Here is a 17536-nt window from a genome sequence, read left to right on the forward strand (position 1 = left end):
CTTTCCAAGCTCTGAAACCATCTGGGCTGGCTGAGAGTGAGAAGGGAAAAGGCAGCATACTTTTCAGGAGGAGGAAAACACTCTCAAGAGTCAAACTTGAGGCAAGTTCTTGGAGCAAAGAGAATTATTGAGGGGGAAGGCAGCCAGAGGCTCTGTAAAAGCATGTGTCTGGTTCTAGCATAAATTGAGGATGGGCAAGAAAGAATCACTGAATCTTCAGAATTGTTGAACCTCATCATGGGCGAGACTCAGGTGAACCACAGATGCCCTTGTATCTCTGTTTATGTGTTGGTCTCACTGTCCCCACAGTAAGCTCCCAACTAGGACCGAGTTTTTTGCATTTTTTTCTCTCTGTAGTGGTTGTGCCAGTGCTTTTGTCATTTCACAGTTGCTCCCGATATATGGTGGAGTGGGATGGTTCACTGGCCCTTTCCACACACCAAGGCTGGCTAAGGAGGGAGGGCAACCCCTGAGTCTTCTGTGGGGAACTTACCTCCGTGTTTCATAATCCTTAATACTTGGGGAAGATTCTGATTTGGTTAAAAGATAAGAATACTTCTCTTCTTCAGTACCTGTTCATTTTCACTATGCTTGTAGCACCAACAGTGGGCTGGAAATGGACCAGAATGATCTCATTTCTAAGGCAGAGCTTCCCAGGGGCGCTGTGACAGGCTTGGGGTGGCTGGGATAGTTTACAAGGCATTTATCCGAGATATGGATGGTTGAAAGTTTCTTATAGTGGGAAAGTATATAAAAGCAGTTTTGATAACTATTTAGAAATTTTTAATTCTCTTTGAACATTCATTGTATGGCTTCATCTGTAAACTTGCTGACGTCCGTAACGGCTATTTGGGTATCTAAAACTCTATGAATGCCCCCACCCTCGCTCCCCCCACCCCCCCCACACACACACCAGAGTGTCCTGGGAAGCTACATGCAATTCACTTTCCCCGGATCATCCTGTTAAAATGTCCGGGTATTAGTTTGATTATTTTTTAGTCATGATTTTTTCATCAGTGATGTTCTTTGCTTTGCCTGCCTTATAAAGTGTTAGATTATTTTCCTGATTTCATTTTCTCTAATATTTTATATTTTGTCTAATAATATAGAAGGCATATGTGATTTTAATCATTACTTTTTTTTTTTTTTTTTCGGCTGTGCCGTGTGGCTTGTGGGATCTCAGTTCCCCAACCAAGGATCGAAGCCAGGCCACGGCAGTGAAAATGCAGCGTCCTAACCACTTGACTGCCAGGGAATTCCCTAATCATTACATTTTAAAAGCAGATATTAGATGTTTCTAAATAGAAAATGATTTATTTTACTGGGAGAGTTTATACAAAGTCCGTAATTAGTATCTTCCGTAACATTTGCTAATTTAAAAAGTAAGTAATGAAATTTAATTAATTTTATTACTAAGTCTCAAATAGAATCTCCCAGCTTTTTTCCAAGGTATCCCAGTTATGCAATTGTTGTAGCTTCCTGTGTGTGATGATATAAAAAAGTTAGGGCAACATTGCCATAAATTATTCTTGTTGCGAATTTTCACGCTGGGAGTTGGGGTGTGAGTGGAAAGAATGTTAATCTTGGTGGAAAGGATTTGTTAGAGAAATCCAAGATGTTGCTATTTTCGCTTTTAAAGTTCCATTTGCTAAAATAGTGAAATAAGGAGGGCATGTGGAGCTTGAAGACATTTCACAATGCTGGACACTGTCTGTTGGGGTTGGCTGTGTTTCTGCAGGTTCATACCTTGCCAGCTGCATCTCCCTTGCTTCTTCCAGGACAGAATGGGTTGAAAGAGCCAGCAGGAACTGACAAGGTAAATGTCACTACATCCAGCTGTGGCCATACTTTGAAATTCAACATGGACTTAACAGATTTCAAAGTGTCGTAGAATTCATACAGTTCCTGAAACCACATTTAAATGAAAAGCAAGCAATAACCCTCCTATTTCAAAACATCTGAGCAAGTGTTTTTATATTGAACAAAACACTTAAACTTCATTTCTATTGAATAAATACACCCAGTACAGGAGAAAAAACACCAAATGGGTCTGAAGCTGACCTTAGCTGATTACTCGTCCAATACTCTGGAGGGGTGTGCAAGGGGTACCCCCTTTCTTCTGGAGGGCTGGCTGGGGAGACAGGTCAATGCTGAGACAGTGCATCTGCAGCTTTGAATGCATCTCCCACCCCTCGCCGCAGGGGGATGGGGAGGGGGAACAGGCGTGAACTCAGGGGTCTCAGGGTGAGGCTACCATACTTAGCAAATAAAAATACAACAACACATGGAATATCAGGGATATATTTATACTAAAAATTATTTGTTGTTTACCTGAAATTCAGTTTAACTTGGGCATTCTGTTTTCATCTGGCAACCCTACTTAGAAAGAGTTGGGGGGAGAGGGATGTGGGAAAACACGAAGAAGCGGAAGAACAGGAATCTACAATAGCGAATTTTATAGCAGGAAGATGGTGACAGCAGCATCATTCCTATGTCATGTACTTGGAATGAGATTTGCACAGGATTTCTAAGGACACACAGGGCAAGGTGCTGGTCAGGAAGGGCTTCAGACGGGATCACTACTGATTCTTGAAGAAGATGAAAAATTACCCGCAAAAGGAAGATGGTGGGAGACGAGGAAGGACATTCCAGGCAGAACGAAGCAAGTCCATGGCACGGAGGATGAAACGACTACAGTATCTGAGTCCATGAAGCCTTTCTGGTCCCACCCAGAGGAATTCCTCCTCCCTTCCTCTCTGCTCTCCTGGCCCTTTGATGGAGCCTAATCGCTGAGCTCTTACACTTTGTGCTATTGAGACGTCTGTGATGTGGGCCCACCAAGTTACAGGTGGTAGGTTATAGAACAGACTCATTTGCTGTCCTAGTTGAGCAGTAAACCCAGCAGCGAACTGAGTTGAACAGACCCTGCTTTTTTGCAGAAGATTGAGAACAAATACGTCAAATGTTTTTTCTCAAGCAATGCAACATGCTGCATATATGTACATGTACTTAAGTAAACACAGAGAATTGATTTATAAAACGTCAGACCTTAGGTATCTAGGATTGCTTCCCCACAAGAGAAATAGCAACGCGAAAGTAAACGAAATGGAAAAATAAGTAAAATTCCTTGCATTCCCTCAAATTTATCCCCAAGCCAACCTACGCTGCTTCAGTATATGAGGTAAATTCTCCATTGCGCATCTCATCAGTCTACTGCTTTGGAATGTTCTCTCTCAGAAGAGACAGATTGTCCTATATCCTGTGTGTGGCAGTTTTACCCCCCTGCTTAGAATTCCCCAATTAACGTTCTTCAAGTTACGGTGCTGTGTAAATAAATAAATAGGACCATGCTTTCTGCCCTCTGGGGCACAGAAACCGAGAAGCCTTGGGTGTCTGTGGGAGGGGAACTTTCTGCCCGTCCTATTCCCATAATGGTATGATTTGGAGGCAGCTTACCCAGAGATAAGAACATTGAGAAGGTGGCTTTGTCTAGTAGTTTTAAGATGGAGATATAATCCCTTTTTGTGTGTATGTTTGAAAATGTTGCTTTCCAGAACTTTACCAACCAGATTAAGTGCTTTTGTTGTCGTCGTTTGTTTTCATTTTGTTGTTGTTGGGGGGAAGGTTATTTGGAGAATTATACTTTGCCCATCAGCCGTCTAAGGGTTCAGAGTGGTTTGAGCCTTTCAGCTCTAGGAGTGCTTACCTTGCTCCTGAAGTTAATATTGTATGCTGTTTTTCCTTTTCTTTGCACATGTCCTAAAGATGCTGACCACGCAAGGATTTTACTCAGACCTCTTCCGACCTATCTTAGCCGACTCTTCAGCGCTCTCTGGGCAGAGGTTGAAGTTCAGGCACAAATCTTGCTTTGACTTTTTTCTTAGTAGATAGAAGCAGTGGTCACGATGCCATCTACATTACCTGAGAAATGCCCGTATCTGGCTGTATGTTCCATGGGGACAGTCTGCTGTTTTTGGCACCATGTGGAGAGCCTGGTCCCCTTTGCCTTTCTCAGCCCTAGCGCCTCTCTTTGGGGTAGAATTAATCCCATGCTTTCTTTGGGCCCCACCAAGGGTTGGTTTCTGCTCTCCTGCGCCACCTGCTGTCACCTGCTCCAACCGCAGCCTTCCCAGGCTCCAGCCCCAGGCTCCCCGCAGGAGCCCATGCCAAAACCTCAGCCCAAGCAGATGTTACTTAGGCTGCCAGGTTTCTGTCCTGGTCTTATCTGTGCTGCCTCCACTGGCTCACCCGATCAGAATCCCAAATGTCCCCAGATGACTTGCCTCAAGTCACGCAGACCCTGAGCTCCTTGGCCAGAAGAAGGGAGGCTGCCAGTGCAGGGGTTGGTGATCAGGGGCTCGTGCCAGCTTCCTGAATGTGTGGTCAGTGGAGGCCAGCCTCCTCCCAGCAGTGAAAATGCAAATAGATTTCTGTCACAACGTCAACACACCCAGGCAAGGCACTGATCCTTTCACGGGCTCATCAACGTGTCCCCAGTGCGTTCCCTGACTGGGCCACTAGTTTTCTCCCAAGTTGCGCAGAAACTGGAAACTTTGTTTTTTCAGCAGTCTGGACTTTCTTACGTTCTCACAACACTTGGTGATTCTAATCAGGGCACCACAAAGAAAGTGGAGTGCTGCTGGTTAATCGGTTAAGTACCCCCGTTTATTCCCTATTCTAGGTTAGGGATCTCTCGATGGCCGGGACTTCAGCATGTGTTTATTCTCTCACACACAGTCTGGCACATAGTAGGTGCCTCCCAGAAGCTTGTTGAAATGCACAGATTCTCTCTGGCCAAAATCCTTCTGGAAAGTCCTTTTCTATTTGTCTATTAAAAGTAAAAGCTGTCAGATCTGAGATTCTGATTGTTTGTTCCTGATTTAAGCCTGAAAGAAAGTAAGTCTGACTTGGTAGAAAGAAATGATGAGCGATAGCAGTGATTGCTTCTGCTGCTCTCATAAGAGTGAGGATGGTCACCAGCTGAGGTTAGAATAAGTAGCAACATATGTGTGCAGGGGCGGGTTGGGTTAGCTACGAGATAGAACTTCCTGAGAGCAAAGGTTACAGGATACTCTTATAAATTACAAGTGGGGGTTTATGCCAGCAACACATCCATTTAGTTCAGTAAACATTTATTAAGCTCCTCCGTCGTGCCAACACTGTGCTGGAAGCTTGATAAAATACAGTGCCCGACCACAGAGAAGACTGAGACACAGAAACGGACAATTTCAAGTCATTTCCTAAGTGCCACGAGAGAGAGGTGTGCCTGGGGCGTTGTGGGAGCATGATGAAGGGGCACTGATTTGAGCTGTGTCGTCAGAGAAGGCTTCCTGGAGGAGGTGGTACGTGTACCGAGTTTTACCACTGGATGAGAGGTATCTCAGTGAATAAATGCAGTCAGTGCATTCCAGGAAAGCTGGACAACTGGATTAATTGATGTAGAAACATCTTTAGATGATAGGAAGTCCCTTCAGTCCTACTGAGTTGAGTCATCTGCAAAATGACATTGTGCCATAGGAGATGTCTTAGAAACCTGGTGGCAAGAAGGGGCTCAGTTTTCTGTTCCACGTTTAATCTGTCAGACATCATTAAGATAGCCTTCTGTAATTTTAGGAGGAAAAAGGTGAAGGAGGGGATCTTCTTTCCTTCATGGATCATGCTCCTTTCAGCAGCCTCTCTGTTCCAAAATGGTGAGCACTGCAGAGCTGGCATGGCCTTGATGCATCGGACTTGACCTATTTGGGGGCTGCCCGCAGAGCCATGCTGATGGGAGCCCCAGACCAGGCATTCTCCATGCGTTCCGGGAGGCCACAGAGAGGAAGGCTGGGGCTGGGCCTGCCTGCTGGCTCAGAGAGAATAAACACACTGCTGCCTAGAAACTCTCTCAACCGCTTCTCTTTGAATTCCAACAGATTATTTTGCCAGGCCCCATTGTACAGGTGGGAAGACTGAGGCTGAAGGACACGAAGCCACTTCCTAGGTCCTGGGGAGTAACGGGTGGCTGCCGTGTATTAATTTAGCTTCTTGTTTGTCACTTCAGTGCCTCAGCTAGTACCTCCCCAGGGTGGGAACCTCTGAGAGGCATTTTTCCCAGAAAGAAGTGCTTTTGAAATGGCAAGCCAGTTAGTAATGGCCCGTTTCCACTGGATACCCGGCGTACTGGGCTGGCGTGGTGGGGTTGGGGGTTCCCCGCCTCCTCCAGCGAGGTCATTCAGCCCCAGCCACGGCAGCTGGTGTCTCCAGGCCCTGGACCACCACCGGAGAAAGGCATCCGAGGAAGGATAAAGAGTGCAGCCCCGGCTGCGGGCCTGAGCCCTCCATGCCCACTTGCCCGAGGCGGCCCTGGCCGGGTCGGTGCCAGGCACTGTGCTGCTTCTCCACCCCCTTCCCGGGCCCCTCTGCTCATCTGCTTGCTCTCAGCGCTCCAGCCATCCTGAATGGGTCTTTGTGTGCGCCCCAGGAGCTGGCTCGGAAGAGCCCTGATAGAAATGCTGGACAGAGATATCTCCTCTGGATCCAGGCGCCACTCGGCGCGGTGCCCATCTTGTGGAAGGCAGGTCTTTATTGTGCCGCCGGCTTGTTGCCTATCTGGGAGCGAGCTGGGGCCAGGGTGAATGGAAGAATGTTCTGCACCCTGCCCAGTGGGGTCATCACCAGGGCCAGGGGGATGGCAGTGCCTTGGTCACTTCCCGGAGCTCTCTTTCCCACTCTTTCTCTTTGCTGCTTTGCCCCCAGAGGTGACTCTACTCATATTAATACCAAGAGGTGCAATTAAATGGTCACTCCTTATGTGCCAGGCATTGTGTTAAGGGTTTTATCCCTTTGAATTAAATCTTCTCAACAATCCTATGAGATATGCTCCCATTATTATCCCCATTTTACCGGTGAAGAAACCAAGGTGGGGAATATTAAGGAACTTTCCCCAGTAATTCTGAACGCAGGTTGGATGGGTCTCTGCTCTTGCCTCCTCCTTCTAGCCTTCAGGGGGTCTCTCACCAGACATGGAAGTCCTAAGCCCCCTTTACACTTGGCCCCCTGAGAAGTCACCAGCTCTAGGGTGCTGGCCGCCTCGAGAAACCCAAAAGGAGGCAAAGCCTGGTTCTGGCAAAATGCAGAGAGCCTTCTGGCCTTCTGAAGTCCCATCTTGTTTATACTGTCAGCCCTTTGTGCTTTTTTTAAAGCACAAAGATAGAAGATAGAAGAAACTATGGATGTAGAAGGAAAAAGTTGGGGTACAACTCCATATTGAAAATTTTGCTAAAGAGCCCTACCTTCACCCCCAGGAAATAGAAAGGTTTTGCGAGGCAAACGCCACCCGAGGGCTAGAGCCCAGGATTCATCTTCGCGGTCACCCCCTGCTCTGGCCTAGCGTCCCGCTGTAATGAGAGGATAGAGGTTAATTTCCAGTAGCCGACTCTTCAGCGCTCTCTGGGCAGAGGTTGAAGTTCAGGCACGAGTCTTGCTTTGCCTTTTTTCTTAGTAGATAGAAGCAGTGGTCACGGTGGCATCTACATTCACACACATGTGGCAGGGCTGTCTAGCTTGAGGGGTGTGGTCCAGAGCTTTCTTATGGAGCCAAGCTCAATGGCCCTTTTCAGGGACAGACATTTTAACCATGGATTTGAGAACAGTCCCGTTAGCTGAGCCAAGTGGCCAGCTGGGTAGGGCTGTGAGTATTTCTCTGTTGGCAGAGAGGCTAGAGCAGTCTATGGTCAAACAAACAAACAAACAAAAACAGCAAGAGAAATGCAGGTTAGATCTTAAGAAGAACTTCCCAGCTGTGCATCACGGTGCACTGACAGGCAAAATAAGTTGTCCTTCAGAGTCTGTTCGTGTTTGCTTGTTTCTTTTCTTCATTTTCTCCTTTTTTTTTTCTTTTTAAAAGAAAAGTTAGCTCTTCACCTTTCTAGGCTGTTATCGTTGTAGTCTGTGTTACTTCTGGGGAAAGGGGAATGACTGTTATAGGCCTTATATAGAGGGAGATTATGTCCATCTTTTACACATGACAAGAAACGTTGCAGAATTGGAATCCTCAGCTTTGTGTGTGATGTGGTGTGTCTTCCCCTCTCCCCCACTCCTAGCTGCTCTTGCATTCAGCCCCAGAAGTAGCAATGCTGTAAAGATGGTCAAAGTGACTGAGTAATTTTTCTATGTGGTATCCTCCAAGTTGCTTTCTACAGTCTCTATGCATTACTCTGATTAATAGCCAAGGATCTTTACCCAAGTATGTTTCTCCATTAAACCATTCCTAGCATCATGGGGTATTATGACCGTCTAATTGTGATGATCGTGTTTTGAGTAACTGAAGCATAAGCACAGAAGAGAAATCCCCAATCAAAGTCAAAGGCTTAGTCAAGAGGCTTAATCTGTGGACGATTAAGGTCCTGAGATGCAGGGAATCGAACCAAGAAGAGTCACAAACACCCATCGGCTCCCCTTCTCCACTCAAGCTGCAGTCATTCTTTGGTGTTTTTCTTAGGAGTCACTTGTTCCTTTTTTACTTTGTTAATCTCATTTCTGAGAGTGGAACTCACTATTAAAAGAAGTAATAGTTAGGGCTTCCCTGATGGCGCAGTGGTTGAGAGTCCGCCTGCCGATGCAGGGGACGCGGGTTCGTGCCCCGGTCCGGGAAGATCCCACACGCCGCGGAGCAGCTGGGCTCGTGAGCCATGGCCGCCGAGCCTGCGCGTCCGGAACCTGTGCTCCGCGGCGGGAGAGGCCACAACAGTGAGAGGCCCGCGTACCGCAAAAAAATAAATAAATAAATAAAAAAGAAGTAATAGTTAAAGATAGCAGAATTCAAGAGCCTGAGGGATAAGTCAGGGTGGACACAGGAAAAGGACTTTTTGATTGGGACAAGGGGGATGTATAGGAGAGAAACCCACTGGGACAGGACAAGTGAAATTCACTTCCAGTACATGGGCTACTGAAGTTTGAGCAACTTTCTGCGTCTCAGTCCTTTATTCATAGGATAACGTGTGAGTCCCTGGACAATTTCCTCTTTGTGAATAAAGCTATCAATTTATTCATTGGATTTTGGTCGATAAGCAATGCAGAATCGCCACGTTTGGACTGTGAACAGCAGGCAGCAGAGTATCACCACGAGTGTTTGAACAGAAGAGTGACGTGATCGGGGAGGCATGCGTCAGGAAGACTCAACCGAGAGTCATGTGTAAAATGGATTACAGTGGTATCGGGAAACTAAATGGGAAGATAGAGCGAAAGCCCAGTGGAGGAAAAAAAACGAGAACTTCACCAAGGATGATTGCCGCAGGGATCAAAGAAGAGGACTAATTCAAGAAATGCAGCGGAGAAAGAATGGACAGAGCTTGGCAACTAAGTGGCCATGAAGGAGGGGCATGAGAGGGAGGAATTCACAATGACACAGTCGCTGTGAGATTTCCCCAGAGAGCAGTTGGGCATTTGTCCAGTGGCCAGTGGGAGTAACTGAACTTTCTGCACTTTTCTTGCTGAGAATCAAGGAGGGAGCAGCAGTGGCCTATTCACTGTGTAAACTTACCCCTATAACCTATCATTATGGGTAGACTATGGCCTTGACATAGAGTGAGTGGGATCATATGATCCCATTGCCACCGCTGTGGCCCCGCTCTTAACGGTGATGATCTCTAACCCTCAGGTTACTGTGAGTTAGTGGGGCTCTCTGCACACAGAAGCAGGGAGAATTCCCCAAAGAATTGAGAGGGAAGAATTTAACAGAAAGTCATGCAGAGCGAGGTAGGTCAGAAACAGAAAAACAAATATCGTAAAATAACACACATATGTGGAACCTAGAAAAATGGTACAGATGAACATATTTGCGGGGCAGGAATAGAGATGCAGACGTAGGGAACGGACGTGTGGTCACGGGGTGGTGGTGAATTGGGAGATTGGGACTGACGTATGTGCACTGCCTTGTGTAAAACAGATAGCTGGTGGGGACTGCTGTATAGTGCAGGGAGCTCAGCTCGCTCTGTGATGACCTAGCTGGATGGGATGGGGGGTGGGTGGGAAGGAGGTCTCAGAGGGAGGGAATATACGTATACATATAGCTAATTCACTTTGTTGTACAACAGAAACTAACACAACATTGTAAAGCAACTATACCCCAATTAAAAAAATATATCTATTAAAAAAAAAAGCCCCATGGCGATATCCTGCGTGACCTGTTTTCATATTATTGGGTGGCGTTCAGTGTTCTAAATTACTTTGCACCCGCACTCTTCTTGTCACCATTTTCCAGTTCATAATTCCAAGGCTCTGATACCAGATTTCCTTGGCGTTAAGAGTGAAATGGGAAAGGAGTGGCAACTGAGTTCTGTGTTCATTGCTGTCGTGCCGTCTGAAGACAGCAGGCCCTGGGAAGTGTAGTGAAGATGGCATCTTATTGGCCTTCAAGATGAAAGAGTTCAGTAGGGGACCACTGGGCTTGTCTCACTGGCATCTCCCTGTGGGCCTCTCAGATAACCTGGCAGCACATTCTTTTACCCTGACTCCAGGACAAGAAAGAATATTCTTTCAATAAGCAAAGCCCAGATGACTAAAAGCTCTTTCTTTAAAAGAAAGGCCCAGGGGGTTTCCTCTTATGATCCAGGTTGGTCTCTGGCCAAGGACCTATGAAATCCCCTGAAGATGAGCATCTCTGGAGGGTCCAGCTGAATTCTTAATAAAGTGCAAGAAATTTGACTCTTCTCACAACCTCACTTGGTTTCCCACATTGAGGCTGCTTTTAGCCTAAGCTATCCTTTTTTTTCTTGGTTGGAAATGCCAGTATCTTCTCTTCATCAGTTGATATAGGAAAACTAATCATCCCTGTTGTTAGGTCAGGCAAACCTCAGTTTGTAAATTTTCCTCCAAAGCATGGAGATGGGGTTACTTCTTTTTATTTTTAATTTTAATTTTTTGGCTGCTGTTGGGTCTTTGTTGCTGCGCATTGGCTTTCTCTAGTTGCGGTGAGCGGGAGCTACTCTTCGTTGCGGTGCACGGGCTTTTCATTGCGGTGGCTTCTCTTGTTGCAGAGCACGGGCTCTAGGTGTGCGGGCTTCAATAGTTGTGGTGCGTGGGCTCAGTAATTGTGGCTCACGGGCTCTAGAGCGCAGGCTCAGTAGTTGTGGTGCACGGGCTTCAGTAGTTGTGGCTCGCGGGCTCTAGAGCACAGACTCGGTAGTTGTGGTACACGGGCTTAGTTACTCCTCCGCATGTGGGATCTTCCCGGACCAGGGCTCGAACCCGTGTCTCCTGCATTGGCAGGTGGATTCTTAACCACTGCACCACCAGGGAAGCCCAAGATGGGGTTACTTCTGATTGCCAGGTCCCCACAGTGGCTGGAAACTGCTGGAGAGCTTCTGGGTCAGACGCTGCAGTGGGCTGTTGGATGAGCCCCTTCCTAGGAGGGTTCTCAGTATCAACCCTCTTGCTCTAATGCCAGGCTTTTTGATAAAGTCACTGAAGCCGGCTTAGGTCCCTAGAATGTATTTACCCATCTGCAAATGAGATTGCCCTGATTTCCGTCTTCTAAAAATGGCAGGTTTGACCCCACAACCCTTTAGTTTCCATCTGAGTAGGAAAGCTCAGTACTGAATGACTGCTCTAGGTGTTTCTGGTTACATGTGGGTCATCTTGCCATGTGAGAATGTGTTCAAATTTTACTTTGCAAGAGCCCCTGTTTCCCCCACCTGAAGAATACCCGCAGACTCGGAGCAGGAACCTGCAACTCTGTCGCCCTAGCCATGCACTGATGCCAAGAAATGAGGAAGCACTTCTGTGATCATTTTCTTGTTGTTTTTGCAAAAGGCCGTTTGGCTAATCTTGCAGGCACTTCTCAGAGGCAGTCAGTTCTCAGTGATCTGCACATGGATGACGTGCCTTGTGAATTGTTCACAGATAATTGTTAATTCCATAGTGGCTGTTTGACGGCCACTGCTTGACAGGCTCCCATGAAGATAGCTCTCAAGGTTTTCCCCTCAGCTAGGGACACCTGGGAAACATGACCACGTTCTCACGTTCGCATGATAGAAAATAAACGGGGAGGTAAACTGATTGAAGAATCGTCATATAACAGTTTCCAAATCAGAAAAACCCCACAAAACGTTGGAGTAATCCTTTATGGAATTGGATTATTTCTACCCAAACATCCCTCCATGATTATTTAAAAAAAAAAAAAATCAAGCCGTCTATAGACTGACTCCATCTTCTTCCCAAAGCCACAACTTACAAGAATGTAATTACAGTATTGAACCCTGAACTGAGTGGAAGTTCAGGAATGAGAGAGGGTATTGACACACATAAATTCTTCTGCCAACTTGGGATCCCATGGGGCTTGCACTAAAAGCTTCCCTAGCCCTTTCTCAAGACAGTCTTCAAGGGAGCAGACTCCGAGCCGTCTTATCCATCATCTAAAATGGAATGAAACCCAATCGAGCAATATAAAACCAGAGCAGAAATCAGTTGTGCTCCATCCTCTCTTGGGCCAGAGCCTCCCATGCCTCCGCCACCTTAAAAGTGGAGCATGCATTTTCCGTGTGCAGAGACTGCACGACGTGGGCCCCCTGCTCTTTTCAGGGAGGGAATGTAAGCAGATCCCCAAAGAAACCACTTGGCTCAGCGATTTTAGGGCTTGTTGTTATTGGCCTGGCCTAAAAGAATTCAGCGAGCTGCACCTTTGCCAAGGAAAATGCAAAAGCTTCCCCAAAACAGTCGTTGAGGGTCGTGGGCTCATCTGTGAACCCAAGTAGGAAAGCAAGGCAGACAGAAAATTCAGGAAATTGGAGAGGCTCCTTAGAGATGGTTTTCTCACTTGGCCGTGGGCGGAGGCCAAATGAGCCGAAGAGGTCACGCCAGGCAGGGTGAGTGGGGTCCAGAGGGGAAGGAGCTCAGGCAGAAGGCTGCCTCCTTCCATCATGAGCTCCTGATGTCCTCGAGGAGTGGAGTCAGTTTCTTACCCAGTCTGGCTCTGCGCCAGTCCCCGGCAGTCCTCTGCTGGGCTCGGCATCTGCCCCCTTGCTCTGGACCCTGAGAAGTTGTCGGGCAACGCTGTCTGCCAGTCTCAGGCCGGGAAGAAACTTGCCATGGCCTGACTCCTGCTTCTCTTGGCTTCTCACATCTCTTTTTTGTTAAAAATCACGAACCCTATTTTTGTACGTCATCTTTCTCTGAAGCACCCTATAATTCCTCGTAGCAGTTTTACATTTGGCTCTACCCCCCCCCCCATTTGTGACCTCCATGTCGATAGGCCTGGTGATCCCAACTGTATAGCTCGTGCTGACCGTGGTCCCCAGCTGTAGTAGTTCCTAAATCAACGATTGTTAATTGACTGATAGTAATTAAGATTACTACGGGACATTCTTGAGCATGACTTTTTACTAACACTTGGATTTCTATTTCTATCACATGTCTGGGCATATGGGAGGTGTTCAGTCAACGCTTGACGGATCCACATTTTTCTGATGGATTAACAATCTTTTGCAGCCAGGAAGAGACTAAGTCTTATGATGAATCTAGCTTCCTCTCTGCTTCTTTCCACTCCGGAGATCTTTCCGGGCTTTGTCTCTTGCATCCCCCTAAACATTTACCCTTATCCCCACCTCTCACCATCTCTTGAGACCCCACGATGGTTTTGGAAACATCCCAAGTATCTTGGACCTCGCCTGAGGCTCTCTCCTCACTTCTCCCTACCTCTCAATTCCCTCACTGATCTCGTGTTTCTCCCTTTTCCTCCACCCCTAAACTCTATGTCTTTTCCCTCCTCCACTTAAGCCCTCCATCCTCTCTACTCAATCAGAGGTCAATTCTTTAATGCCCCGCTTTTCTTGTCTGCCATGCCCACCAGCTCTGCACTCATTTTTATAACTCTGCCCCAGTCCCCATCATACAAGCAAGGGAAGTACATACCACGTACCAGCATCCCTCAAAGCCCCATACCTTGCTTTCCTCCTTATTAGCAACCGTCACCATTTTAATTTCTCCTGCCCCTATTCTATCTTCCCACCCGGCACTGGAAGGCTTGCACATATACGCAAAAGATAGCCTGACGAGCAACAGGGTCACCTATGCTTTCTACCGGTACCATGTGTCATTAAGTAGTGGCCACTCACACTGGAGGTGGTATTTTATTTTATTTTATTTCACTGTATTTTTTTCACTTTTTCATTGAAGTACAGTTGATTTACAATGTGTTAGCTTCAGGTGTACAGCACAGTGATTCATTTATACATATCTATCTATCTTTCTATCTATTTATTCTTGTTCAGATTCTTTTCCCTTATAGGTTATTACAAAATATTGAGTTCCCTGTGCTATATAGCAGGTCCTTGTTGGTTATCTATTTTGTATATAGTGAAGTGTGTATATGTTAATTCCAAACTCTTAATTTATCCCTCCCCCACTTCCCCTTTGGTAACCAGAAGTTTATTTTCTGTCTGTGGGTCTATTTCTATTTTGTAAATAAGTTTATTTGCTTTGGAGGTGGTGTTTTAAAAATTTACTGTAATCTGACTTTTTATAATCCTTATTAATATTAGCCTCTGTCTTTATACTCTGATACAGTGCCTATTAAAGGTACCATTTTTCTTCGCCTTTGTTTCCATGTCTTGCTGATGCATTTTACATGTGTATATTTTTGCCAATTTCCCCATTGGAATGGCCAACAATGAAATTAGCTTTGGAGGCAGCATTCAAACAGAGATCAGGCAACACTCAAACAGGGAAGATAAGGAAGGAATTCAGACATGAGGGGTGGGGGTCTTTGACCAGTTGGCTTCTAAACATCTCTTTTAAACCCTCAGATTCTCCTTAAACTGATGAGAGGGTGGGAGTGTGGCCTTCTCCTTTGTGTTTTCCACTATTCTAAAGGGCGTTTGCCTCACCTAGGAGGTACTTAAATATTGGAATTCCTGAGACAGTAAAATAAGTAATTCTGTTCAAGAGAAACAGAGGAAAAGGCGTAAGCACATTTTGCATTTAGGTGGTCATTGACTATATTAGGACATGTGATCCCTGAATAGGAGTTTATATGCTCTGTGTGAGGATTTCCTGCATTTCTCTTGTCCACTTTCTCCGCTTGGAACTCAGATCGTTCAGAGACCCCAACACGCTTAGAGCTAAAGGGATCCCCAAGGGTTATTTCAGTCCAGAAGGTCTTCCTGCCTGGGCCCGTCCTTTGACCAAAGAACTTCCAATGGCAGAGCCCTCCTGACCTTCTCCAGACAGGAAGTGATCCTTCTAGTTTTGGATTGAGCTAGCAGAGTATTTTTCTTCTGTGAGTCAAAAAGCACTCTTTGGAGTTTCTCCCCATTGGTTCCATCGTATTCCCTGAAAGCTAGAGCAAATCCCGTGCCTTTCTACCTGAGAGCCCTTTGGATATTTGAAGATAGCAGTCATTTCCTGTGCGGAGTCGTATCTTCACCTGCCTAAACGTTTCCACTTTTCCAGATTCCTCCTGAGATGAATTCTGATCCCTTCTTTCCTATGGTTGCTCTATTACAAGCATCCTCCGTTTTGCCTGGACTGGCGCAGAACGGGATGCGCCGACCAGCCCAAAGGGAAACAAGACTCTCCCTCCCACTCCACTCATTTTCCTATTCTTCCGCCCCTGAGCATGTGTCCTTCGCGTGCTCCTTCTCTCTTTTTTTTTTAATTTTATTTTTTAACATCTTTATTGGAGTATAATTGCTTTACAATGGTGTGTTAGTTTCTGCTTTACAACCAAATGAATCAGTTATATATATACATATGTTCCCTTATCTCTTCCCTCTTGCGTCTCCCTCCCTCCCAGCCTCCCTATCCCACCCCTCCAGGTGGTCACAAAGCACCCAGCTGATCTCCCTGTGCTATGCGGCTGCTTCCCACTGCTCCTTCTCTTTGAGAAGTATTCCTGGATTTTTATTCCGTCCTTCACAGCAGTCAGTCACTGAAGGTCCTCAGGTTGAGATCCAGTTACATGAAAGGAATCTTTTTTTGTTTTGTTTTTGCAGCTTTCCTTGAATTCTCCAAATCCTTGTTGCTGTTTTTAACTTGATTTCAGTTTATAACAACATGTAAGTGTCTTCAGCGTGGGTTGCCTCTTTCACATTCAGCCCAGAGCCCAGTATACATATAGTATAGAAATATTTAGTGAGTCCATATCATTACTTGACACTTCATCACATTATTTCAGCTCCTTTTGCCCAGGGTATTTCTGTGTTCGTTTTATCTTTGGTTCTGTAGCGTCGAGGTTGCTTATGGAGAAAGAGCCAATGAAGAAGCGATGGTTTTTAGTAAGTGGAGTTTTATATTTTTACTCCCAGCTCAGTCTTTCTGTGTGGTTCAGTACAGAGCTGCTACCAACATCAGGGAGGTAATGGAGTTTAAATAGAGATCAGCAGGAATTGGCTTGAGATTTGGCTTTGCTGAAATTAATATGCCGTGGCCCGAGTCCCCTGGCCAGGACAGCTAGAAGAGTCACAGAGGCAATGTGATATGGTGAGAAGAGCTCTAGGCTGAAATAGATTTAGGTTTGATCCCTATCATGGCCACTTATCTTATGGGCAATTAACCACTCTGAACTCAGTTTCTTCATCTATAAAATGGGGTTAACCCGACTCCATCTCAGAAATGGTATAAGGGTGAAATGAGATAATGTGTCACCACACACGTGGTGGCACGTGAACTCTGGCCGGGGCACTGTTGTCATTCTGCAGCTTCCTTACTAGGTTCTGGCAAATAAAGAGCATCCCATTAGGCCCACTGGTTGTTTCCCCAGCTTTTGACATAATGACACAGTCTCTCCGGCAGGCTCGCTCTGGGTCCAGATGTCTGTGTCACACCCAGCACGTGGTCTTCACAGCCACCGCGTCGATCAATACTCCTTCAGGGTGCCGCTCATCGCCCTGCACTGAGGAAGGTCCGGGAGCCCCACCTCCCCTGCTCTCCAGAGGCAGAACACAGTCTAGACACAGGAGGCACGAGGAAGTCGGGAAACCTGGGCCCTTAGCTCCACTGATGGCTTTTCTAGAGCATTGGACACCTTTCTAGGTTGCATGAGCCTCCCATTCTGTTTGCAGAAAGAGTGCTATATTTGATTTCCTACTCTACTTAACTGCCAGGGTAGGTGGGAATGAATGAGGCGGAATCTCTCCGCAGAAAGATACTATGTGAACATACAGTCTGTTTCCATCAAGTGGGGAGCAGGAAGTTGCCAGGACTCCAAAAGGATGGGTGCCCACACTGGCCAGAGTCCAAGAGCCTGGACCATCTCCCTGTCCTCAGACGGCAGAGACCACGCCTGTCTCACCAGTATAGCCCTGTGTGGATGTCCGACTTTATGATACATTTGTGCTGGTGAGGGAATTGGACGTGAAGAAGAGGCAAGTGGTTGCCAGTCACCACGTCCATACAGAGTGTAAACTGTGCAAGCTCATGACTCGTGCCATACTCACCTGGACCAGAGACCCCCAGGCATGGGGAACTCTTGTCTCTCCCCAAAGCGGTTCCCTGATTAATTACAGAGGGGCTCACACAGGGGCTGTTATTCATGGCTGGAGCGGGACTGCACAGCCCTGGG

The 17536-nt window shown here is 46.5% G+C and overlaps 1 protein-coding gene across 2 annotated transcripts in view; it reads left to right on the top strand.

Moving 5' to 3' along the window:
* The window catches only part of LOC309965672 (uncharacterized protein), a 210839-nt gene that overhangs the window by 147297 nt on the left and 46006 nt on the right, over positions 1–17536 (top strand). The window contains exon 1 of one of the 2 annotated variants that reach the window (XM_082845313.1): positions 1615–1816. The exons of the other annotated variant lie outside the window; for it this stretch is intronic. Coding sequence (XP_082701439.1) covers positions 1673–1816 — 144 coding nt within the window. The 5' untranslated portion in view covers positions 1615–1672. Of the gene's footprint in view, positions 1–1614; positions 1817–17536 lie in introns of those variants that run through there. 2 annotated transcript variants of the gene reach the window in all.

The sequence above is a fragment of the Leucopleurus acutus genome (assembly GCF_964270905.1).
Source record: "Leucopleurus acutus genome assembly, chromosome: 8".
In the NCBI taxonomy this organism is placed as follows: Eukaryota; Metazoa; Chordata; class Mammalia; order Artiodactyla; family Delphinidae; genus Leucopleurus; species Leucopleurus acutus.